This window comes from Corvus cornix, chromosome 1A (assembly GCF_000738735.6).
Source record: "Corvus cornix cornix isolate S_Up_H32 chromosome 1A, ASM73873v5, whole genome shotgun sequence".
NCBI lineage: Eukaryota > Metazoa > Chordata > Aves > Passeriformes > Corvidae > Corvus > Corvus cornix.
In genome coordinates, this window is record NC_047057.1 from 60,291,502 (window position 1) to 60,319,143 (window position 27,642).

The 27,642-nt window shown below is 42.2% G+C and overlaps 1 protein-coding gene across 3 annotated transcripts in view; it reads right to left on the reverse strand.

The window, feature by feature from the left end:
• The window catches only part of ITPR2 (inositol 1,4,5-trisphosphate receptor type 2), a 245,697-nt gene that overhangs the window by 210,478 nt on the left and 7,577 nt on the right, over positions 1-27,642 (reverse strand). For all 3 annotated transcript variants that reach the window (XM_039570501.1, XM_039570499.1, XM_039570500.1), the window contains exon 2: positions 5,852-5,922. In XM_039570501.1, the coding sequence (XP_039426435.1) occupies positions 5,852-5,922 (71 nt within the window). The remainder of the gene's footprint in view (positions 1-5,851; positions 5,923-27,642) is intronic.

The window sequence follows — 27,642 nt, forward strand, 5'->3', positions numbered from 1 at the left end:
TTTCCTTGGCACTGACCCAAAGTGCTCACGGATTTGCCCCTTCCTCGCAGCCCTGAGTTGCTGTTCCAAGGAAAAAGTCTTACAAATCCTTATCAAAGCAAACCCAGTCACTCTGCAAAGGTGTTTGCTTTCATTTCACATTTATAATGGGAATTATATCACACAACCTAGAATACATAATTCCCACGTAATTTTTACAATATCCTGGAAACTAAGAAGGTGAAAAAAAAAAACCCCAAAGTGCTGTGTACCATTAACTCATATTGTATATTATAGGATATTTTACCTGAAGTATCAGGATTTTGGCTCATAAGACAAAGAGTCTGCTAGTATTTTCTGTCACAATCTATAATTAACATGCCTTCTCAGAAGGCTTCATGAAACATTTATTTCTCTGAAGTAACAATACATTCTTTTTATAGGACCAGTCTTCATTTCTGTTACTCCCCACATATCCTGCTACTTTGAGTAAACACAGTGCTTCCCATCCTCCTGCGGAGTCTCAGAGCACGGTGCTACCACTCTGCAGAGGACCTTTTTCAAACCAGTATTACTTCAGTTATATTTCCCTCAATTTATAGACTTAAAAAAAAATCATATTATTTGTTCCCAGACAAGGTTTTTTCCTGTTTTATTTTACTTTTTAGGATTCCAGATACATTGAAACCAGGTCATGTCATAGTTTTTCGCTAGGTTGTTTTTTTCCATTTATTTTATTAGAGTAACAAAACTATGTAAATGCAAGCTTCATGATCCTAAACATTGTGAGGGGGTGGAACGGTGCCTGCCCTAGAGATGCTACAGTTCAAATAAACAGGAAAAAAAGAGAAACTGAGGCATAAGATTATAAAGCAAATTTCCACCACACAGCAGATCAAAAAGGCATTCCCTCCTGGAGGTCAGTCTAGCAACCCACTCACGAGACAGAACGTCTCTTCTGACTTCTCCAGACATTCCCAGATAGTCCTTGTTCCCAATCCATTACTTTATGAAGTTTCACATAAATGCTTCTCCTCCTGAGGACTAATTAAGGAGGCAATATCAAAGGTAAGCAAATAGCACCTTCACTCAGGAAGTCTGAAAAGGAAAATAACTCCTATTATGCCCTTTCAATGTTTCTTGATATTGGATAAAGATGGTTTAGAACAATATTTGTCAGATGCTTTCTCTCCCTGCCCTCTCTTGGGGTTTTTTTTAAGTGTTAGAAATTCAACTCTGGGCCATCATGGAAGATTTCTTTGGTCTACAGAACTAGAGAAATTATCACATTGCTTTACTAAAACCAGAGAAATGGGTGAGTGGAAGTGACAGGGCTATAAAATCACAGTGTGTACAAATCTACTTGTTTTGGGAAAAAAAATAGACAGGTAAAAAAGAACTAATGTGAAAATGAAAAGGGAAAAATGTGAGGGAGCAAGGAGTGGGGCAATGAAGAGTCCTAGGCAGGACAACAAAAAAAGCTATCAGGAGTCCAAGAAGCAAATTAAAGCAATTATGGAACTGAGAGAAACAAGAAAAAAATAAAAGGATAAACCAAAATTATGTAGAAGGCAAGTAAAAAGAAAATGGCAGATGGAAGAGGAAAGGGTGGGACAAGGAAAGGAGAGAGTGCAGAGGAAGGTAATGGAAGGGAAAGAAGACAAAAGAACAATATCAGACAAACCTTAGATCAGACTAAAACCTTTAAGGCAAAGGGAGGATATTTAGGAATTCAAGCATCACTTTCACTGAGAAGCCTCAAGAAAAGAAAGGAATACAAGTTAAAAGTAAGGAAGTTTAGACCAGTTTAGGTCATTTTACATTTAAAATAGGAGAGAGATTCATGCTCCTTTTCCAGAGTTGCTAAATCTGACCAACAAGCAGGTCTTATCTGTGCTGTTGTACACCTTGGAAGCTGAAAGTGTTTCCTACTGGAGATAGGAGCATCAAGCTGAAGTGTTTTTAGGGTCACAGACTAAGGAAACCTGCAGTTCTGTGGCTCATGATGCAACTTTTCTTCAGAGGTGCACGACTCCTGGCACACACTGTTCCTCCCAATCTCTGTGAACCCAGCCCTGCAGCACAGTAACCATTTCCACCACAACACTCAGTGCCTTGGATCTCACCAGCTTCAACTGGAATTAAGACAAGATGCACCTGGTTTGATCAGTCCCTTCAATTCAACTGCAATACAGTAAAAGAGGAGTGGGGTTTTTTCACCAGGCTTCGGGAAACACCTGTGGGACCAAATTCTGCCCTCCTCTGCACTGATGCAAATCTGGATGTGCACCCTGGTGGACACAGAGCCACACCAGGTTCATCCCAGTGTGACTGGGGGAGGAATGGGGAGCACAGCTTCTTCATATGGACACAAAATGAGAAGCAACCACATCTTTCTTCACTTAACAACACTCCGTGCTGCAGGACATTCTGAAACAACGAAAATAGCAACCACCCACTCAAAAAAAAAAAAAGAAAGTAAACACGTAACAAAACCGAAACTGCTATTTTGAGCCTCTTTACACAGGCTTCCAGTTCAGGCCAACAGCTCAATACCTTAATTTGATCTCTGAGTGAACCCTGTAGGGGAGATACAGGCAGTTCAGAAACACAATCTTTCTTTTTGTCCCTCCCACTGGGGAAAGGGTTGATAAAATATTGCCAAAAAAGAGCAGACACAGTCCTCTGTGATATTAATTTTCAGAGTCAGTCCTTGAAATCTAAACATCTTGTTAGAAACATGTTTTTCTCATACTTCTTTGACTCCCAGGTCATGCTCTAACCTCAAATCAACGCCAGTTCAGCTATCAGTGATAAAAACATTGTAAACCATACAGACAGCAGTTCCTATTACTGAAGAGGCCCTGCTCATCCTGCTCTTAGATGCTATTTTCAGTTGCTTATGTCTAATCATTCAATTAATCATTCATGCCTAAGTCTTCCTTTCATGTCAAGAACCTACTTAAAGCAGCTTTTTTTTGGTTTGTTAACTTTGCTGCTTTAACTGAAAGCTATTTCCCAGAAGATTCTTGGGGAGAAAAATATGGATTTTGCTTACACTTCTTGGTTATAAAAACAACATTTAGCAACTCTTTTGCCTCAAGACTCTGAACCGAGCTAAGAAATTTAGCAAAGTATGGCAGAGATGTGCTTTTGGCTGCCCTCATGGTAGAGGCACCTCCATGGTACAAGGCACTAAACATCAACTAGACAGCAAGTTTCTGCTGGGCTCTCAGCAAAGTTCCTGCTGTTCCCACACTTAGAATTTGACTTGAAGGAGACAACATCCAAATGATGGATTTATCTTTTCTGCAGCTATCTTCCTGAACACACATTGATTATGGATACTTGAAGGAGCAGGAAAATGATATTCGATGCAGCCCCTAACACTATAGCCATGATGCTATAGAAGGGTGGGTTGCATAAATTAATGTGACAAAACTTACTTTTCACTAATTTAGTTTCTCCTACAGCTGTTAGAGATCTTATAGCACCTTTCAGTACCTAAAGGGGACTTACAAGAAAGCTGGATGGAAAATGACTTTTTAAAAGGGCCTGGAGTGACAGGACAAGGGGAATGGCTTCACACTGACAGAGAGCAGGTTTAGATTGGATAGCAGGAAGAAATTGTTCCCTGTGAGGGTGGGGAGGCCCTGGCACAGGTTGCCCAGAGAAGCTGTGGCTGCCCCAGCCCTGGCAGTGTCCAAGGCCAGGTTGGACAGGGCTCTGAGCAACCTGGGATAGTGGAAGGGGACTGGAATGAGATGGGCTTTAAGGTCCCTTCCAATCCAAATCATTCTGTGCTGCAGCTCATCCAAATTTGCATGCTACCACCATGGCAGCAGTCCCAAAATTAAGTCAGCTATGGGTGCACTATAAAGTAGAGAGAGCTAAGGAGTGACTGCAAGAAAGGCCGCCAAGGGAGCAAAGAGGCAACAGGGAGGAGGAGGAGAGTATCTACTAAAAAGTTTTGGGCCGGGGAGGGAGAGGGAGAAGAGGGAATCCCCTAAAAGAGGAGGATCTGAGTTAGAGGAAAGGAAAGGTTTGATGCTGTGGAGAAGAGGGAGCAGAGGCAACTGGAGATAAAGGGATGTGTTAAGCAAGCAACAGACAGAGGTTACAATAAGGGACAGAGCCAAAATTGTCCACAACTAATGGAAACCATTCGCCTATGGAAGCTGGGATGTAGCTCAGGATACAGCCCTTGCTTTCCGCAGCAGCAGAAAACAGCTGTGCATTTGTCAGTGTCCCAGCCCCCTCTGACATCTGCTCCACATGTGCTGCCACCTCTGATGGCAAACCATTAGTGCTGGGAGTTCATTCAGCTTCCACCCTGCATCTAAGTGCCCAAATCATCAACACAGAAACCTACCAACTTTTTCTTTCTTTGCCTTTTGAAGTTAGAAATGAACAACACAGAGCTGCAAGAAAAGAACTCTTATGTACTGAGGTTATAAAATCAGGCCCTCAAACACTAGACAGTGAAAAAATTATGGTTGTCTTTTTAAGATCCTTAACTGTAGGCATTTGGGTGTACTCTGCAGTTACCCTACCACAAATCTTTCCCAGTGACCTTGGTCTCATCTAGAAACCGGGATATGCTCAACTTTAGAAACACTTCGGGGTAGCCCAGTGACAGAAATATTGTCAGACAGACAGACATCCCCACCTGAAATTCTGTGCAACCTGGAAACTGTGAATTACACATGTACTTGCAGGCAGTGAGAGGGTGAAACCACAGTCAAGTAGCCTGAAAGCCACACTGGATGCTACCCCCAGCTCTGCTTTAAAGCTATGCAGTCACACAAGTGACTGAAATTTATTACTGTTAGTTTCTAAGTATTCACCCTCACTTTCTCAGTTTCCAGTATCTGCCAGTGTGCTGAATGCTCACAGCTGGAACTGGAACCAACTGCTGATGTTTCCTGAATATATAATGGAAAAAAGTCTAGAATTCTCTGGGAAAGCAGAACTTCACTCTCCCAATGTTTTAAATGCTTTATTTTTTGCAATAGTAGCATATACATAAACACTGGAAATAAAATACTAAGGTTAAGCACAACGGTGCAACCCCTCAAAATCATAGAATGGTTTGGTTTGGAAGGGGCCTTAAAGATCATTGAAAATAGATACAAACAGCCATGAAACACATTTCCCTTGCCCTAAATCAGGCAAGTGATACTCTCTTTGTCTCAGAACCAGTGTGAATCCAAGCCTTTTTAAGCCAAAAGAGGCCTGGATCAGGCTAGTAAGGCCCTGTTCTGGCACAGTTAGGAGTACTTTTTTAGCACTCAAGAAGTAAAAACTACATGTTGTCAGTGCGCTGTTATTTTTTTCCAATAAGCAAAACAGCAGAATTATCCAAATCTACAAGGTCAAGTTGAAAAAAATCAGATACAGTTTTAAGCAAAAGCAAAACAAAAAGCTGACAAAATATCTGGGGGTACTCCTTAAAAAGGCATCTCACCTTGAAAAAAAAATAAACAATCCATCAACTCAAGTAGCTTTGGACCTCACAAGTTTCTTTCCCATCTACAGTAAGAGCAGGGCTGGAGCAAAGAGTTTGTCACACGGCAGGGGATCGGTGTTCAATGTACAGAACAGAGCAAGCAACTCTTGGACCACAGGAAAATCAGTCCTTTTCTCCATACTTTCCACCTGCCTCTCGTGCCTTTGCAAATTTTGTATTCAGTTCTCAAAATCTGCCATTCATGTTCCAGTCTGAAACTTTGTCCCTGTGTCCACAAACCCTCTGGGAAGTTACATGACAGAAGTGCCCAAGGAGTCAGAACTGCATCATTAAAGAGATCATCATTGATCATTAAAACCGCATCAGTTAGTCATTAAAGAGAAATGATCCCCAGTTACTGACCTCGGAACTTCTTTGGAGGATTAGCAAGGTCACCCGCCTCAGGCTGGACCACACACCGGTCATCCACTAACCTAGAAAAACAAAAGTTATCACACTCACTAAAACATGCCATCAGTGGATATAAATGCAGAGACACACCTGCCACACCAGCAATACAGAAGCTTCCACATTTCTCCAACATAATACAAAAAATACCTTAGAAACTCTGTTATTCAGCTACTAAGCATAACCAAGAAAAGTCTACATTTTCCTTCCAGAGAGAGGATTTCCTCTACTGCACCAAATTATGGCCTGTGTTTCAGATCCCATTTCCTTTAAATCCAGTTAAAATCCGTTTTGTTACACCACATACATTGATGTTACATGTAAAATTTATGTTTTCCTTCATTAGAGACATTAACCCTCAATCAGAAACAGTTTGTTTCTCTGCAGCTGTCAGATTTTCTTCTTCACCATTTCCAATCTTTTTCCTCTGAGGAGGCATGTGGAATTAAGGTTCAGCTCTGATCAAAACGCCCAAGACCACATTTTCCTGTGCTAAAATGAATAAGCATTTCTTTAATCCACAGCAGAAAATCTAGATGACAAATCTAATATATTTCTTGCAATATTTTAGAAGTAAATAAACAATGAAATTGAAAAGTATGAATTGTTAAACTTATCTCAGAACTTCCTAAACATAAATTCAGCTCCCTTTCAGGAAGCATCCTGTAAATAATTTGCCCATTTCAAACAATTATTCAGGAAAATCATGTTTTAAGGACACACCACTGCCCTGTCACTTCACAGCAACACTCTTAGCAGTATTTTTGTTGGAAATTGCCAGAAAAAGCACAAATTGGCTTCAGCCAAGTAACACAATAGATAGTGAAGTCTTTGCCTCCAGCCACGAGCGCAGCAAAGCCAATCCCCCAGCACACCCATGAATTTTCTACCTCTAGCAAGATGACAAAGAGTCCACTGTGGCTGCAGCTCCCTGAAGCAAAAATGACAAAGAATTTTGGAAGTCAGCAGTTCCAATCTCATAACAGACCTAGATGCAAACATGAGGTGTCAATGAGGAAGGGGAATTGAAGAAACAGCTTCAGGAGCAAACAAGGGACCTTAGGGAATTGTGTTTCTTCACAGTCTAGGTTAGGCCAGGCTTAACAAGAACAGAGTGAGGTTTGGAAAGCAGGACTTAGGAAGAGTCTTGCAGGCATCCTGTGCTCTGTCCATGTTCTAATAGGCCAAAGCTTCCTATAAACAGCACATAAAGCCTGGAGTCACAGAGAGCTGACTGGAAAGAACTACCTTAACAGAAGCTGTGCCAAAGGATTTTAATGCCAAGGAGTACTTCTCACTCTCAACAAAATCCCTCAAAGGTTTTTAAGGAGGAACCCATAAGGTTTGACCTTAAGCACTGTCAAGATGAAGGCATATTGAAAAGCCAACCATAACTCACAAGGAACCTCCTGTGTCCCTTGGTGACAACTTGTGCACCCTCGTGACAACCTCAACTGTGGGTGAAACACAACTTTCAGCATGGTACGTCACTGTAGCAAAAGCCAGATAGAAAACAAGGTGTTGGTGCTGAGAAAAACAAATGAGATCCTGCACACTCTCTGAGCCAGCCAGCTGCAGCACTCAAACACACTGGCCTTGCAAAGAACAGACATTAAACAATTAATACCAATCACCTGCCGTTGAGCATTCTCTAAAGGCACAAAGATAAGGACCATAAATGAGTTCTGCAGCCATCAGGAACCAAAGACATCAGAGAACACAAAGGAAAAAGGAGCTGGTGCTGCTCCCATCCTATGGACACAGAATCAGAGCACAGAAAGGTTGATTGACATGTGGCAGGGCAGTGGCATGACAGAACAGGAACATCATCTCCTGAGCCCTTGCTCAGCACCTCACCTTCTCACACCTTTGTTTCTTATAACACAGGACAAAAATCTGAGGAAAGTACTGTTTTGTTTATTTAGCAGTTATTAAATTAACATTTTAATTCCCAGAATTGCCACATAATGCCATTCATTCTGTATTCCAGCTGCATGACCTTCAGAGAGCCTAACAGCTCCTTGTTTACTCTGGAGGTGCTTGTAGGGAGTGCTGAGGGAGAGCTGAGCTGCCGTAGGGAGAGCTGAGCTGCACATTGCACATGATGCAAGACTTCAGCCCGATCTGTGGATGAGAACAAAAGAGGCTCTTCAAACACAGACCACTTCCTCTGATACACAATTCAAAATATTCAAATCCCACTTTTATAGCAAGCCAAAAGCAGCTGCTGGTTTGCTACTGACACCTGCGAGGTGGCTGCGCTAAACAACCAGCAATTCAAGACCTTTGTAACCTGCAAACAAATCCATTTGAGATGTGTGAAACCAAACAACAGGCTTGGCTGCAAAAGGTCCTGGGCGCCTGCAGTGACTGTCAGACCACACCACAGCAGGTTTTAAGATCACTTGCTTGTAGGTTTGAATAGGAAGCCAAAGTGCACCAGACCAGGCTTTTCAGATAAAGGCAGAATTTATTGTATTATATTTATTGTATTATACCATAAAACGTGCAAGCTATGTCAACACTGATCCAAATTACGGTGACAATATTTAAGCCACTTCACCATGGTACTATCAGAGAAGCTTTGACAAACTTCTAGGGGTTTAATTCCTCAGCTGGACTGCAGACAATACTGCTTTGTGCTCTCTTGCTGTCATTCAGTACCTGGCACATACAACACAATTGCATTTCAGTTTTCCATACATAAATGACAAAGGAGACCCCTGCACATGTATGACACAATTTTTAGCTGGGCAAGTTCTTCCCTGAACACAATAAATACCTGGGTTTTGCACAATCCCTCCAAGTAACTGGTGTAATTAAGCTGTGCAGCTCATTGGTGGTGCCTAAGATAAATCATCAGGAAAGTCAAAGCAGTAATTACAGCCCTGGACTTTACGCACGACCCTTTGTATTCAGTAATTGCAGAATTAGGGGCTGAAAGGAACAACGCTCATGGGATTGCTTGTCATAGATGCCCAGTCATTCTCCCACTGAAGCCGGTGGAAGTTTTTCCACTCGCTGCAGGGGAAGCAAGGGCAGTTCCTCATCATAGTGCCACAGGCAGCCAACCTCACAGACCAGCAGGTGTTTAAGCCATTAAGGCCTCACAGTGTACAGAAGTGTACACAGCTACAGTGTGCAAAGGCTCATTAAACAAGAATTGGAGCTACCTAAAGCAATGCCTAGGAGATAAGGTGTGCTTCTCCACAGAGGCAGGGGGGAAAGTAAAGGTGGTTTCAACTCTCCACTATCAACACAGAATCACAGGATAGGTCAGGCTGGAAGGGGACACAGTGGGGCAGCTGGTGCCACCTCCCTGCTCCAGCAGGGCCATCCCAAAGCACAGGGCTCAGGATTGTGCCCAGACAGCTCTGGAATATCTCCAGTGAGGAGACTCTACACCCTCTCTGGACAATCTGTTCAGTGCTCGGTCACTGCACAGGAAAAATATTCTGCCTCACATCAATTGGTCAGAGCATGAACCTGTAGAGTTCTGCACCTCTCTTCCCCTCCTTTCATTCTCCCCCATCATCTGGTGGAGTTAAAGCTGTCCCTTCTCTGGCAAAATGCGAAGAAGGACACAGGGATGGGAGGAGCAGGACTGAGCAGCAGCAGTATAACTGATAAGCAGGGTATGTTGGCAGAAAAGTCTAATGGTGCCTGGGTTCACAGACAGGAATCATATATCCCGCATAAGTCTTTGTGTCCTGCAAGCTCCTTACCTAACACAGGCTAAAGGTAAATACACCAAAGGTTTCTAGGAACTTGCAGATGTAGTGCAAGAGTCAAGGAATAGTTGTACAGCTATAATCCTAGAAGGACTGTTCCCAGTGCTAAGTTATTTTAGATTTAATACTGAGATACAGTTGCATTCTGAAAGAACAAAAACCAATGTAAGAAAACTATAGGAAAGGAACTGTGGTGGGTTTTGTGAATTTTAGGTCTCTTTCATAATATAAGATGCTTTTTAGATTGTCAAAGAAAGCAGCCACATAGTATCATTTATCTTAGTTTTGTGCCTTGAGTTTCAAAAATACCATCCTGAAATGTATTTTGTCTCTTCCTACAAACAGACACTTCCACCCAATAATCATAGCCAATATTATTAAGTACAACAATACCTGACCAAACACATGAGCGCACAGACTCTCCCATACATGGAACTGCACGTGTGTGTAACTTGTTAAAAAATACATGACCCAGCTGCTGATGTCTATAACACACTCTGATGCCTTAGGTTTTAACTTTCATATTTTTCAAATCCTGTACTGCCTAGTGTGTAACTCTGAAGTTTCCTGTGGCCTATTAACTTCTGCTCTCTCATGCTGGTTAGACATAACAAAGCCTCTCCAGGCCTGCTCTCCAAGGTCACTCAGACCATCCTAGGCCCAAAATGGGTAAACCAACATTTTAAGAGGGGGGTGAGCTTGGGGAAATTACATCATTAACTGAAGTTTTAATCGGAGCATTAACCTTGATATGCAAATGAACCAAACCTATAAAAGTGCGAAGAACTCATGACCTGTCATCCATCTTGGGGTCCATCTTGGCAGTAGCCTCTGGCTCCCCAGGGGGTACCTTTGAAGGCCGTTCAAGTAAATATGTACCTTTATTCCCTTATTTTTGTCTAGTCTCTGTTTTTAGGTGGCCTCTCAAGGCATCAACTCAGTACTATTTATACATCTATGGAGAATTTTAGTCCTCAAAAGGCTGAATAAACTAAGCTAGAGGTGACGTCTTCAGTATAAGATACTCAGGTTGCTCAGCTTTTAGTCTCTTAATGGTATCATCATTTCACTGCCTTTTTGAGCAGCACAAGGCCTGGGCAGCAGCAGGAAGAGGGGCAACGTTGGTGACAGGCATCAGCAGGAGAACCTGGATGTTTTAACTGCCAGTGGAGCCCAGCAACTTCTTTGTTTGCAAAGCATGCTGAGGTACATCCCAAAACCACATAACCTTAACATGCCCTCATGAACAAAGGAGCAGCCCCCAAAGCCTCCCTCACCTTGCTCCTCAGATGTCCCTTCACACAACCTCCTCCATAGAAATGTTCCTCCAGAGCACCTGCCACCCAGGACACTTCTTGCCTTCCAAACTGCAGCACAAAGCCTCTCCCGTGCTCCACACATCCCAGCAACCACTCGGGAAGAGAGGTGCAAGTCATACCACGAAGAAACCAACCAATAACGAACAATAGGTGATTCAAATTTTGCTACCCTGGAAATCAAACATCAAATACCTAAGTGCCAAAACAATCAGGTCCACCCAGTTCTTCTCCAAGTCCACCCACTTTTCATTTCATTGAGCCTCTTATCAGGCATCTAGGTCAGCCCACTTCTTGTGTGCTTCAAGCGGTCTCCTGCCAAAAATCTACAGTCATCCTACCTCACCCTTCCCAAAATGTGAGTTCATATTCTTTTCTGACTAGCAGTCCTGCTTCAAATGATTTATAGCTCTGTGATTTAGCTACCCTGTATGAAATGTCTTCTTTCCAAAGCCAAATTTTTCACCATCACCTTTCACATCTTTGAGGATTGCCTACATTAATCCCAGCTCACACAGAAAATAAAAAGGCTCTTCCTTGCACTTACAGCAAGGCTGTTAAATCTCTACCATTTAGGAAGATTCCATGTTAAAAAGCCCTTTTGACAAATGGGAGGACAGCAGAACACGATATTTAAAGAACTCCACTTCATGCCAGTGAGGTACAGCAGCACAGAGACAACAAAATCTGGCTCCTGCCTGCCTCAAACTTTAGGAACTTTATACTTTCCTTTCTGAACAAATTTTAATTGCCACAAACAAAGCAGAAAACAGGTTGAAAGGAGCTGTTTAATAAATACCCTTACTCTGGGAAAGCAAACTTCTATGCATCTAAAACATTCCAAACTCCTCAAGGTGTCTAAAACAGCAGACAAATTTCACCATGCACCAACTTCAGTGTAAAATAAGGATGTGGTGCATTTTATCTCAGCTACACACAGCAGGAACACTCAGCCACATAGAGCAGGAACACTCAGCCATTCCTACCATCCCAAAAAATGCTTGCGTGGGTCACTTTGAATTGTATTATCAAATGGTGTGGAGACACATGGGCAGAAAGTACAATCCCAAGCACATACTGGGAAACAAAAACACCACCATGCAAGCAGGCAGCTCCACATTTGCACTAATAACTGCACAAATAATTAGCCCTAAAGTTCCTCCCTCATCTGATAGTGCATTCATACATTCTTGTAACTGTACCTGCAGGCTTGCATGTCAAAGGGAGGACAAGGGGAATAAAAGCAGAAGTTTTTCTGCTCAATTAAGTAATCCGGCTATAAATCCTGAATGTCGTTTTGTTATTCTGTTGTATTGTGTTATATCCAGTCATGCTTTTAGCTTGCAAAAGCTTCTGTTCAGTAGAACTTGTTTATCCATTTTTATAGCTACATTTACATTTAAAATATTGTGCAATTTCAATTAAATTATAAGAACAGAGTTAAAATAAACGATTACAAAGGAATAAAATGTTATTTGGAGGTTACAGAGGAATGGAGAAAACATGATTAGATTTTAGTCTCAGTTTTGCAATTTTCTTGGCCTGCATAATAGGTAAGCCATAAATGCACCAAGAAAATGGTACTGAGCTTTGCTTGGACATGCTCATTTTTGCCAAGTAAATGAACATTTGCACAGTATTTCAAGATCCTCACATCAATGCAACACACATTGAGTCATTTTCAGTGGTGCCAAGCACACCTATTTTCTGCTGTCAAAAGGGGATTGAGAATTGGTCACAGTCCCAAGGCTGACAGAGCTCAAGAAGTGTTTGGACAACGCTCCCAGGCACAGGGTGATTCTTGAGGCTGTGCTGTGCAGGGCCAGGAGCTGGACTCAGTGATCCTTGTGGGTCCTTCCAGCTCAGGATATTCTGTGATTCCACGGGGAATTGGCAATGGGAGGAGGTGTGCCAGCCTATCCCACCCAGCTCCCTCCCCATGCACACAGAGTCCTGCTGCACTTCTCCACAGCACTGGTGTTCTGCTCCCAGGCAGGTCTTGGCTTCAGTCTGTCTGAGTGCCTTTGATAAACAAATTACATTCCCATAAACCCAAGGAAATGGTTGATTTCTTCCTTTGTTTCTTTTCTATTTTTTTTTTTTTAATACAAAAAGTAAGAGTCGATCATACAAGGATGTTGCGACAACCTAAAGGCATTTAATTGGAAAACACTTCCACAGGCAAACCCTCTTTTGGATGAAAGTTGTATTAAAGCTAAAAAAATGGAAATTATAAAATGAGTATTAGGAAAGCTTTCTGAAGGCAGTAGTGGCTTGCAGGACACAGACCCACTAATAATGCACATCACCTGGAGGACTGGACAATTTTTCCATTACTAACATTTTCCTTTTAGGTGAAATCTTGGCTCTCTTTGAACGGACAAAACTTCCACTGATGTCTCCGAGGCCAGGATTTCATCCCCATCATCCCTTCTTCCCAAAAGTGCACTGTGGGATGAAGTTTAAAGAAGCAGCAGCGTCAGCACCTCACACTGAGGGTCATTCATCAAAGTTTTTAATTGCAATCTAACCTCTGCAGAATTTCCACTTAATCCTTATTCCAGCTAGCTATATATGGAATGCAAACATTGTAAAAAGTCCAGGATTTGGCCCAAAGCAAACATACCACTTACTTAGAAGTAAATCAGAAAATCAAGATTGAACACATGACTTTAACTCTGCTTGCTCACACCTTACAACCACCCATAACAGGTCTGCAATTCGGCTCTCTCAATGTAAGAAAGCACAGATAAAGCAGAATTTTAGGTATATCAACCTAACATGCATTAGAAACACTGACACTGGGACCACTGTAAACTAAAAACGAGGGTGTCAGAGGCAACCCTGCATCCGTATGTGAATTTCAGGATGTAGCTCACTAACCAGTCCCTATCACACTGAATGGTTTATATTTCCATGGTACACAGTGACTTCAGAAAAGTGGTCCTAGTAACAGCATCACTGCTCCCAAAATCAAGCAGAACTCATTACATAGTTACATATTCAGCCAGAGACAGCAAAGCTAAGCCAGCAGCATAGAGAAAATAATCACAATCAAAGAAATTCTATGTTTAGTTTACAACAGAAGAATTTGTGCTTTTTTTCTCAGCTTTGCACGTATTTGTGAGTGGCCACCTTAAAGGACTGCTTTGAAGAACTGCATGCTAATAAAAGGAGTCAGAAAGGCTGGATTGTTCACTGTTAACAGCATTTAATGAAAAGGGAAAGATTTACCCAGAGAAATACTGTTGAGAAATGCCAATATCTGTCCAGTGATCAAAAAGTGACTTCATCCCCGTAACGAAGCCAGTCACACCTACTCATCAAAATAGCAACACTTACTGTAGAAAGGAAGCATAAGCAAAGGAAGAAAATTAGGAAACTTTGCTGAAAGAGCACAGTGTAAAAATATTATTGTTTAAGCAAACAAACCAGCCTCAAATGCTACTGAAAGGCCTATAATGAACCTCAGCGTCTGGAACGACAACATATATATGTAAACAAACACATAAATACAAAGATATATACATCCACAAATATACATGAACAAATTATCAATCCTGCAAACACAGCTTGAAATGTAAATCCTGGAAAACAAACCAAGTTCTTTCTCCATTTTTTAACACAAACAGCAATAATCTGGCAGACCAACCCATGTCACACTATGTAAAAATGTGAGTGGAACACATTGCTCAATCAAAATGCTGACATTTTACACATCCTGCATTGCTTATTTCACACAGGAGAGAAAAATTTTACATGCCTAACTTTTTGCTTAAGTAAAAAAAAAATAAAATTCAGACAATATAGATAACAAAACCCTCCATGTTATAAACACTGTTATATGTCAGGGTACCAAACAAAGAAAGGGCTCACCTCATTTCAGAGGCCAACAATGGGGACAAGTCCCAAGCTAGTGTGAACATGTGTACTTCCACTGAAATTAGTCAAACAGCCCTTTTCTGCAGCAGCTCAGCACCTGACCCAGAACTTTTCATATCCTTCCTTTAGTGCACCTTCCTTCAGCAACCCCAGAAACTGTCTTCAAGGCCAAGCACACTCACACAACACATCCTGAGCTCCCCCACCCACAGCCCCTTTCCATGAGATGTGCAATATCCTGGCACTGGGTGCAAACCTGGGCTTTACACCGGGAACATGAGCCTTTCCTGACCATCCCCTTGCCGAGACAGTGCTCTGAAATTACGGTGCTGCCTGGTTTTGCCTTCAGATAAAACCACCTTCAGTGGTTATGCTGTTCAGGTTGAACAGCAAAACCACCAACAAACTTGTACCCAGCATGCAACCCAGCTCCCAAAATCCTGCCGCTGGTTTCAGCAGCACTTTACTTCTGCCCTCAGGGACAATGACTTTGGGAGGCAGGAACTGAGGTCTGCTCACCCTTTGATGTGTCCAGCTCTCACCGGTGACAATGAGAATTGTGCACATGAGATATCAACACGTGCTCCAATTCTCTTAACAAAGGATTGTATGATTTTTATTTTCACTTTGCAACAATAAATGTTTACAAATTTTTGCAGCTGGGTATTTTTGCATAGTCTCTTTGCTTTTCCCTTTCTTCAGTAGCCAGTTAAAAAAAAAACCCCTTCCAAACAAAAGCCAACTGAGAAATCACAGTGATTTTATTTACTTGTTTTAAAACCGAGCAGAGCCAGTTTCCTACTGGGAGAGATCATTTTGGGAGCTGTTCCAGATTGTCTCAGAGCTGCTTTCCCAGTTGCTGGGAGCAGCTCTGGGAGCCCTTTGCCACACCTACCCCCAACCTGTACACACTCGCTTGAGAGAGTCCCACGTAGCAGCACAAAGCAGAAACCTGAAGAGGAAATGCTTGGGAATGCTCCTGCCATAGCAGAAGGAGCTGGGAAGTAGGAGAGTCATGAAACAGCAGCCACAAACAGGGTGGCAAAACAGTCACCTCTGTGCAGGTGTGAAGTTAAAGGTGGAAAAGGAGCCCATTCCACTCGCGTGAACTTTTCATAACTATCATTTTAAAGCAGGAAAATGACGTAACTAGCAGGTTCACACCTCAAAACTGCTGCAGACCTTTCTCATGCTGACCACCAGGCAGGCTGGCATCTCCTCTGCTTTTAGCACAACAAGGCTACACTCACAACAGCCAACCTCACATGCCCAAAGACTCTCCCAGGCTCTGAGAAAACCCTGTATCTGCTCAGCAGAGCTCAGCATTCAAACCAGAATGGCTGCACACTCCAGGAGGAGCTTCCAGGACCCCTCCAGCCCCATCCCTGCACAGGGTCTGGGGACAGTGTTAGTGGCAAAAATCACTCCAGGAAACATTTATAGCAGTACAGGCTATTGCACCCCAGAGCACATGGGAGAGATTATTTATTAATACAGATTTTTGTGGTCCACCTGAGCTCTCAGCAACAACTCTGCCGAGCACCAAGGAGCTCCGACTCTCTGGCTGTGCTGTCAGCTGTCAGTCAGATCACCTTCCAAGGTGTGTCTTAACAACAAGCTCTGTTACAAAGAAATGAGTTTGGCCTTTTACCTTCAGGCCCTCCAGTTCAGCAGCATTCTTTTCAGCTGAAGGAAATGCTTCCAGGTCTCCTCGCACAGCTTATCCTGACACTGTAATGGAGGAAAAACGCCTGCAGATAATCACTTCCTACTGGGAAAACTGGAGTCTTTTATCACTTACATACATTTACTGGGCATTAACTGGCAGAGAAACAAAGAAATCAGGTTTTCTAGAAAAGCCTGCACTTGGTGATACGATAAGGTGAACAATGATATCCACTTCATTTTTCATTTTTAAGTGCAATCCTGCTGTACACACATACACTTATCAACACTCATACTACAAATCCCACAGAATCCATGGGTTTTAAAGACGCAGACTGTGTTTGACCTGGGAAAAAGGAGCATGGTTCCTCCTTCTGGATCAGTCTCAAACACAATCCAGGCACACACAACGCACCTTCTCCCTCCTGTGCCAAAGTATATAGCTCACAAAGCAAAGGCAGACCAGCTCCAGGGCTACACCTAACTCCTATTGCAAAAGTTTTTCAAGCCAAAGCAATCAAATCTAGAAGAACTGTGATGCTATCACACATTTTATTCCAAACCTTGCGATCTTTGGTATCTTTTCTATTGGTCTCCTTCCTGATGCTGCATTGAGAGATATTAAAAACCCCTCTACTTTCAGTGGAAAGGAAAAGAGTGTGTGTTCCTTGCTGTCACCACTGCCCCAAAAAACGGCCTCCAGCTCTGAGGGCTCAAAAACCAGAAGAGAACATATGCACGCATGATTACTTTTTTATAATCTCACCATTTTTCAAACCCCTCTCTTTTGTTTCTGGGGGATCTGACTCATAATTTTCAGAAGCAAACAGGAAGCACTGCAGACATCTCCAAGTATTTCCTCTCTCCACCCTCCCACCCACCCCTCTTGTCTTTTATATGATTTCTGGAGACTTTATTATTCCTTTTGCTATAATAGCAATGAAGTAGCACTTCCCTACACCAGCTCCAATGTGCCAAGGTGCAAGAGACCCTCCTTTGCCCAGTTCCAAGGGAGAGATGTCCTTCATCCCCTCGACAGGACAAAGCAGGGCTTTCCCTGCCAGAGGAAGCCAGGCCTTGGGGGCTGGCGGGAGCCAGCTGTGGGGAATTTAGTCCCACTCCCCATAGCAGAGTGGGACCTGGAGCAGAGAAACAGGATGAAGAAGTGTTAGAAGGTAATGTGCCGGGAAAACCTTTTTACCTCATTCCGTTTATTACAGCGCTTCCTTTCATTGTATACATGGGAAAAAAAAACATTTCCCCTTCTCCACTCACCGGCAGGACCTGTTAGAGCACCGGGAAAGCAGCTGCCTGGCAGGCTGGGCAGGAGGCATGGCAGAGGGACAGCCTTGGGATCAGCTCCTCCGCACCCAGAGCAGAGCCCTGGCTGCAGCATGGGGGGTTCTAGCTTGTCCTGCAAGAAGTTCTTGACGCCCTCAAGCAATAGGTGGGTGGGGAAGGGGCAGAATCCAAGGTGTGGGAAAGGCTGGCGATGGGATAGCATAGGCCTCCAAGGCACAAGTGAGGGGAACAGAAACAATATGAGGGGGGACAGGAAAAAAGAAATTACCTGGTTTGAAGAAGACCATACAGGTCCCACAAGGAACTGGAGCAAGGTGAGAATGTGATGGGTGATGGAGTAAGTAGCCACCATTCCTTACTCCTGCATGACCAGCTCTCAACCAGCATGGTGGGGACCATGCAGAAATGCAATGGAAAGCCACCTGTTTCCCTTTTTAGAGATGTCAGCTCTCTCAGGCCACTCTTTTTTATTTCCTTAATGGAAAATTATAAACAAATGGGATACACTTTAGCAGCTCTTCTCAGGAAGAAGGCGTTCTGCCTTTCAGGGTGCTTTGTGTATTCCATCTCTTTGTGTCAGTGCACGGTCTTAAATGCAGTTATAGGCAAGCCTGAGATCCTGAGGTTTATATCCATGACACACCAGTTCCCACAGAGACTCTGTAGCAGCAACTGCTGCACACTGTCCCTGCGAAGGGGACCTGGACACAAAAACAAGCATACCAAAGCTCACATCTAGTTTCAAGTTAAACTAATTGGTACAAACAACCCCCATTTAAAAAGTTCTATCTAACATTGTGCAATAATATTTAGCACAGTAAAACTATTCTAACCTTTTCCTTATCACTCCACAAAGCTCTCGGACACATTATCACAAGAGCTTAACCCACTGCCTGGCACATTAAGATTAAAAACCTGCCCACTGCCTCAGCTACTATTCCCTATTCATTTGTGCATAGTAAATAATACTCCACAGCTATAAGCTGATCTGAAAAGATAGCAGAGCACCCCACCCAAAAATCAGCTCCATTTTTATCACCTCCCCAGATTTTATGACCTAATCAAAAAGCCAATCGTCTATCGCTGTGGTGCAGCTTTGCATACGGTTACACAGTTCCTTCTCCAAGTCAAACAGCACCACATTGTCTGGGATAATCTCATCCACTCACATAAACAATTAGTCTGCTATATTTTGATTAACACTTCCGTTTAAGAGGACATTGAGATGCTTCAGCCTGAGTGGCAGAAGGTCTGGCCTCCTGCTAAAACAGACATGCTCTTCCCAAGCTTCCTCCCTGATTGGAAATCCCGGCTGCCAGCCTTGCCCCAAGCACCTCTCTGGAGCAGAACTCCCCACTATCTTCTGATTTGACAGATGGAAATAAAACAGCATACCTGGCACTACTTTGAGTTACAAAACCCATAGATCACAGCGTTCAATAAAAGAACTAAGTTGACCCAAACGCAGGCAAGGGCAAAAGTAAACATTAATCTGGGTCATTCATTTCACATTACAACCTTTCAGAGCCTGAGGGTCTCTAAGCAACAGTCAACCCCGTTAGCACAAATCATCTACTAAATTGCTTAAGTATATGAGCTCATATTGCTTAGAGAGGGCTGAGAAACATTCACATAAACTGTTTTGATGGGGAGCAGTAATGTGAAGCCACTGATAAGAAACAGCTTGCAGAGTAAGTCTACATCCACAGCCTCCGTGGTTTGAAAAACTATTCACCAAGGCAAAAGACACAATCATCTCTGATACCACAGTTTACTCACCTATAAATTCTTCCATCAGTACAGGGCTCTAAATAAGACACCAAAAGTTAACTGCTCTCTTGTGATCCATTAAGATAGAAACAGATATTGGTTAAACCTAAATATTATCATATTTCTTAGAAAAACTGATGCAGAGACAAGGATTTATTTATTATTCCACTGCATGTATCTGCTGTGTGCTACTCTGGTTACTCAAAATGACTACAAATTATTCCTGTACCTCACAATGTGCTGTTCATCTGGCTGGACTGCAGCTTTGTGTCAGCAATTATGTAAGTTGGAAGTGAACTTGAGCCCTGGTTTTTTCTTTTTTCTAACCCTTAATCTGAAAAGATTTTAGAACATGTTTTTGTTTATTTTTACCTTTCAAGTTTAGGTTTTGTCATAGGAAAAGAGCACCAAAAATAATTATTTGTTTGTGTTTAAAGCTCTGTGTTTACACAACAGAAAAGCTTGTCTCTAACTTGTCATCCTGAAATTAGGAAAAAGTATCACAGCACTTAACTCACCAAAGTTCTGCTAAGTTCCTGCCAGCTAACTTTGAAGAGATCTTGTCATTGCTGTAGAGCAGACTTTCAATGGCATTTAAATCAGATACTCTGGCAACACAATGCCCACAAAACAGCTGACCAGCAAGTGCTCAGTTCTCCATCTGCAAGGGATGGCACAAATATCCCACCTCCCCTCCTCTCAGCACTCTGTAGCCAAGGTGGAAGAAGTAAAATGAGACTTCACAGCACTCCCTGTAATCCCCTCTAGGCAAGACCCATTTGAAAGCAGCTGCTGCCACATTAGGGCTGATATGAATCAGAAATCCAGACACATGGAATTTCATCTGGACACCCAGGTGCCAGTTTAAGGTGGAAACAGCAGCCTCCAAAGAGAAAATCCCTCATCCCCAGACTGGGACCAAACCACATGGGAAGAGCTACTTCATAATGCACAGGAAAATCCTCCTCCCTCTCCTCTTCAGCTAGACTAAATAACGCACACCTCATGGTATTCACAATAATTCAGGCCCATTTTATATGGAGAAGGACTGAGAACTCACAGAAGGTATTTAAGGTCCACCCTAAAAACCGATCCATATTTTTTTTCTGCAAAAGTCAGGGAGAAAAAACCTGCACCTGTTTCTTAACAGAAACAATGAGTGCCTTCAGCAATCCTTAGAAAACAACTACTCAGATTTGATCCCTCAAGCTACCAGCACATAAAAACAACCAAAACCCAGCTAAAACATAGAAATTCCAAAGCTCCTTCAATAGGTAACATCATCCACCAACACAGATACCCCCAGCCAAGGTGTAGAGACCACTCTGACAGCATTTGGAGATACTTGAAGATATTTCATCACTCAGGCAAGCCTGTGAATACAGTATCTTCATTATCCTCAGAGGACTGAAGTGATTAAAAAGAAGAGCTGACAAGACATTTCAGTCCTTTCGGGCTAAAGGGATAAAATTCCTTTAGTTCTTCTATGACCTCTGCTAAACTGAGATTATAGATGAAAAGCAGCTACTAAGAAAATGCTTTCTTTCACCTCAGCTTGTTGGAAATCCTTATTCTTGATCTGGACATGAAGTTGGTCATCTTAGTCTATGCACTTGTCACTACAAGGGTAGACTATTTTAACACATATTTCAACTACATAGGAAAAGGAGGCACAAAGTGGAATTGGGTTTGAATTCTCCTTGATTCATTATGTCTCACTCACATCCAGTCAATCCCTGGACTTCATAAGCTCTCCTGTAAAATTTCATCCAAAAGATGTTCATGTTGCCAAACAGGCTTGGAACAAGGTTTTCCAGCCTAGTGTTTGATCTTCTACACAGTCCACATCACCCCAAAATTTCATCACAATATAAAGATTTGCTTTATATTGAAACAAAATAACTTCTGGAGTATAATTCACATTCTCATCCAGTCCTGTTTTAAATTCCTCAAAAGCAGTGGGACACAGTGCCCTAATTTCCCTGAATCTATAAAATAAGAGAGTTGAAGGTAGAAGTCCATAGTGATCCTTTCTACCCACACCCATCAGCCTGTGGGCACACTGAGGGTGTCTTTCCTGGAAGCCTGCAGTCTCAATGACTTAGCAAAATACTTGGAATTCCAAATTCTCCTTTGATCCATAGATGGTTTACTCTTGTTTCTACATCTACAAAAGTCATTCAGCCTGGTTTCTCCTATTTGCAGTGCCCTTTGGTGCCTGACTTCACAAGCACCAGGTGAGTTTGTGAAAGAAATCACAACTATGTCAGTGGACAGTTGTAACTACCAATTCTCTGGCAGAAAAAAACCCTCAGCTCTTCAGCCACACACTCCAGTGATGCCTCCATAAGACACTGTTGAGCTGGGGCTCTCTCTCTTTTATCTGTCTTGTCAGCGTCACATTTCCTGCACCATTTTCCACTTCCTGCTTACACGTCACCAAATCATACATTTTGCAAATCAGCCATGACTCTTCCAGCACCCCCAACTTCAGCAGTTTCAAAGCCATGACACAACTTCTGAATGAATAATATCACCTGTGTACCACCTCATTTCTAAATTCCAAACTTGCCTGATGAGATCAGAAAACCTTGGTCTTGCCACTTTGAGAGGATGCTGTGCTTTCAGATGAGCACAAGAGCCCAAACGGTCTCCTGTGAAAGCTTTAAGCTTTTGGCTGATCTGAAATCTGTTCCAGGAGTGATACATTCATCTGGTGAGTGATTCAGGAGATTTTGCTCCTTATTCAGAAGGTTTTGCAAGTCAGGAGAAGGAAAGAAAAAGCAATGCCTTTTGCAGCAGTCATTCCTTGAAATAGTTCCTTGATTGTCTGCCTAAGGCAATACCTGCAAAGAGTTAATTTGGGTGAGGCATCAAGGTGACCCTGGTGCTCCCAGATCTGTGAGCACCGGTGAAAGCACAGCCCTATTAATTCCTACAGCTAAATGTGTAAGCTGCTCTCGAGATGCTTCAGCATAGTACTGACCACGTACTTCCTCAGATAAAAATGAAAACATCTGACATTTTAAGCACCAAGAGGAGTTTTCCCCAAAGAGGTCAAAAATTTCTGTCCTACTTTGTCACCTTCTAAGCTGCCCTTTGCCTTCTTTCCACAGCTGAGTCACTGATCTGCGAGGTCATTCCTAAAGTCAGCTCTCTGCTGAGGCTCAAACACAAAGCAGTCCAAAGCTTTCCTCACCTGTATTTTGTGGAAAAATAGATCAGACCACAGCAAACACATTTTTGACCAACTCAGTGACCCCACACTGCTGTTTGAGAGTGGCTTTATTTGCTGCTCATTTCCCTGACTTGCCTGGACAGTTTTTAATTGCTGCCCATAAAAGGTGTCACTTTCACCTGCAAATCATCACTCAAAGTGTCACTAGGAAATTTCTTTGCTTTGACTCCTACTGATGCACCCAGGTCTTTTTCCAGATGGCATTTTTAATATTGCTTTAATTCTACCCCCAAGGCTTCCAGTTCTTGTAGTAGAAGTAATATCAATTCTCTCTGGTCTCTCTTCTCTTCTGTGATTGCTTCTTGCACACAAATACAAGTCACAAATTTACACTTTGGGAGTTGGATCCACCCCATGATACCAGGATATTGTTAGTCAGAAGCAATTACGTCAGTTCTGAAGACTTAAGGGCTGTTTCTGCCATAAAGGAAAGTTTGAGATGGTGTCGGGTATTTTCTTCATCAGTCATTTGGAAATAGTTTTATATAATCATAGAATCATTTAAGTTGGAAAATATCTCTAAGATCATTGAGTCCAATGAGTCTGAGAATTTGTGAATTCTTGTTTTCCTGAATCCAGGACATATCAAACAGCAGGAGTTTCTTTGATAGCAGTTTTCAGAGAGAAGAGTGCTCAGTGACACACTCATTTTATTGCTCTTGGGTAAAGAGATTTTCTTGTCTATGACTGATGTTTTTGTTTTGTGTTCTCTGTACTCACTCAGGCCTGTACACCTTGCCCTGATGATGCTGAATTTCTTTCTAAGAAGTTTCTTGGGTAACACAGCCCAGCTTTTACTCAGTTTTACCAAGTGTAAGTGCTTTGGGTGGTGGCTTCTATTGTTCCAGTTATCAGGTTGCAGAAAGGACGCAGGATTTTCTCCCTCACCTCTATTACAAATTAAGAACATTCATTACACTTGTCAGTCAACAAGGTTCCTCCCAATGGGTGAGCACAACAATAATGTCAGCAAGTGTAAAACTCTCTTCAGCACAGAGTTTTCTTGAAATGATAAATTCTGCATCTTTAGACACATACTTAAAATGAAACAACGCAACTTTTGACACATGGAAACCTTAATGAACTAACTAGCTTTGTCACAACTGGCTTACACCCAGGTAAGCCCAGTTACTGTGAGCTAAACCAATATAAAACAATTTATGCATTGAACAGCTCACCAGATCAATGTTTATAAAAGAGCACTGGCCCAGAACTTGGAGTCTTTGGTTATATTCCACAGTTTGTCAACAACCTTGCGCAAGTGGAGCCTCTGCTCGTGTCCCACCCCTTAATCCACTGTTTCCCTTCAAACATACTTTAGGTCCATGGTTGAAAACTCAAACCAGCACTGTCCCACTTCCAGCTCTGCTCAAGGAAAACAGTTCCATTAAGAGCAGCCTAATCACAGGGGACAGTTTAATCCGACATAAAAAGGAAATGGATCAGATGAAATGGAGAGTTTGACTCCACCAGCCCCATGCACAGTACAGCCTCAAATGAGCTGTTATAACCAAACTTTACATACCATGGTTTTACTGTATCCTAGATATTACAGGGGTAGGAGGTGTGGGACATTCATTGGTCCTTGCCTTCAGTGGCAGAAAAACCTGTTCAACTACAAAAGTTAATACAGACAAGACTTAATTGCCTGCCAGGTCCTGACCTTGTTTTGTTTCTGCAAGAGAAGGCACTGCTAACACAAACTGAGCAAACCTCTAAGCCAGACCCTGCAGCTGCCCTGGGGCCACAGCAGTGCCCTCTCTGAACAGCCAGGTGCCTGTCTCTGAGGGGTTTCTTGAACAAATGTTAATTTACCTTTTAATACTCCTGAAGATCTAGCCAGGGAAGTAAAAAATCTGAACTTGGATCCTATTCAACAGGTTCTGTTAAAAAGTTGTCTCATGACATCTTTGCAGTTTAAGTCTACAAATTTGCAGGTGTAGGATTGTCACGGGTTAGCACAGCTATGGAAGTGATTCTTTTTCCATATTTTGTCAATATTCAAACTAGCCAGTTGATAGGTTCTGTCAGGTCAGAGAGGAAGCTGTAAGCACCTCTTTGAAAGAGAATCACTTCCATAGCTATGCTAACCCATGACAAGAACCTACATCTTAAATCACTTATACAGGAAATAATGTCATGAAACTTTGCTACGATTTTGTGAGTTAGTTTTTCTGAGGAAAAGAATATATAATATCATAGAATGGCCTGGACTGGAAGGGTCCTTAAAAATCATCTCATTCCACCCCCTGCCATGGGCAGGGACACCTTCCACTATCCCAGCTTGCTCAGAGCCCCATCCAGCCTGGCCTTGGACGCTGCCAGGGATGGGGCAGCCACAGCTTCTCTGGGCAACCTGTGCCAGGGCCTCCCCACCCTCACAGGGAACAATTTCTTCCTCATCTCCAATCTAAACCAACTCTCTGTCAGTGTGAAGCCATTCCCCCTTGTCCTGTCAGGCTTTTGTCAAGAGTCCATCTCCATCTTTTCTGTGGGCTCCCTTCAGGCTGAACAATCCCAGTTCTCTCAGCCTTTCCTCACAGGAGAGGTGCTCCATTCCTTTAATCAGCTCGGCCAGCCTGACACAAATAAATTATTACTTCCTCACCACCAAAATAAAAAATTCATTAATTTTTCTCTATGTTATTTTGTACTTTTATGATTTAAAGGCAAGATTATTCTTTATAAATAACATGCTGCAATGATACATAAGGATATCTATAGAGATACCTGAAAATCTTATTTGAAACTTGGACTTCTTGTATTTAGTGAAGTAATCAGCTTTACAGTTCTCACCGCAACACTAAAATCCAAAATTTATACATCAGTTCAGGACTTAGGAAAAAAGTAAAGTTTGACAGTAAAGTTTGACTTACTTTGTTCTGTCTTCAACCTGGGAAGCATTATACATGTTGCCCTACCTGATTTTTACATCAGCAAGCCTGATGGAAAAACCTCATTTTGCTCCATTGAAATTCCACAAAACTCTCCACTAAACCCTGACTTTTCAGCTCTCTGTAAAGAGCCAAGCTCACTGAGCCTGGTCAGATTTAGAGCAGCAGTTTATGGATTGGCACCCTCACCAGTGCCAGACAGTAAAGCAAGGACAGTGCATTCAGCTGAAACTGAGACCACCTTAGCAAAATGTGATAACCTAAAAAATTTGTCTAAAACATCAAAGAAAACACTACTGACAGGCAGTTAACCTTTTTCACTCCACACAGTTTGTTGTTTGGTTGTTGTTTGGTTGGTTGTTTTAAATAAAGGATTTTTTAAAAAAAAAGCTTTCTAGGAAGGCTTTAAACTTTTATTCTTTGGTCAGGAGAATGAAACTTGCTTAGTGATGCATTTGAACATTTTTCAGCATTCACAACTGAACAAAGAACTGCTCTCAGCCTTTTCAAAAGTGATATCCAGTCTTTCCTAAAACATTGGGTTTGCCTCCTCTCTTTATTTTTTGTTTCTGGACAATAAAAAAATATTAGCCAGACTGAAAAGGTGACTGAGAATATTTAAGCAAAGCACACATGGGAGAAGCTGAGGATATCCAAAAGTACTAGAGCTGTAGGAGTTGGTATTTTACAAATAAAGTCAGGTATTGCAAGATTCAGGACAAAACTATACTGCTCACATCCAGCTTTGCTGCCCTCTAAAGCTGCCAAGTTAAATTTTCCAAAGCACAGTGCTCAACATGACACAACTACCAAAATTTACTCTTAAGAACTGGATTACTGTCTTTTAACTGTGGAAAGCAGGTAAAAAAAATCTGGGGCTTCCTAAGAGTTCAAGCAGTTGTTTCCCTAATTCTGTGTCCTTTCAACTGCCCCTGCAGCACTGATTAACTTGTGTGTGTCAAGTGCAGAGAATAAAAAAGCTGTTTGAAATTCAAACAAGCCTCTAAGAAAAAATCAAGATAAGAAACCCAAGCATTGGATCACATGAAGTTTCTGTATTTTGAGATTCATATAAAGAGCCTCATTTCAGGGTTTGTTTGTTGATTTTCCTTTCAAATGACATTGATTTTTATCTGTCAGAGGTCAAAGAACAAAAACTTGACTACTGTTTTAATATCATCCAGAAAAGAGCTGTAGGAAGCTTAACTTGGTGTCAAATCAGAGCAAGCTGAGTTGGAAGGGACCCACAGTGATAACCACAGCACTTGGATATGCTCTTCCAGCCTCCTCCTGCCAAATGTTTTCACATAAATTTCAATCCTATACCTTCACTCATGCAGAAGCAATGACCTAAAGGGACATTCCAAATGAATTGCCCAAACTTGTTATATAAGAAGATTACCAAGTAGCACAATTCTTTTATGTAACTTCTGTTGTTACAAGAAGTACCACAGGCCATCTTAAAACTGCAATTTCTTTCTGAGGAACTGGTATTTTACCTCAGACATTCTCTTGGAGAAGATGGTATAAAACATTCATTTTCCTGAACAAAGCCAGAAACCCTCAGAACAAAAACCAAACAAATATTCAAGTATTTGACACCATACCAGCCTTAGTACAGGCCTCGATCATTTGAAATATCAAAGTAAACAGTGGCAATGGCAAGATGACTTCTTCCCTTTGAAAAGAACGAAGTTTGTCAGTAGCTTTCAGAGCTATTTCCTCACAGCAGGGGCTGCAGATCTCTTGATAACTGTCCAGCTCCTGCTCCTGTTCAGCCCCACTTCCCTTCTAACACTTGCTCTGCTCATTTCTCACCCTAAATTCATCAACACACGTCTCTTCCTCCTCTTCATCATCCAGCAAGGGAGCACTGGAAGGACAGAGGAGGCTGTTTTCCTCACATTCTTTTCTGCAGCCTACAACCCACTCTTCGGGGTCCTCTTTC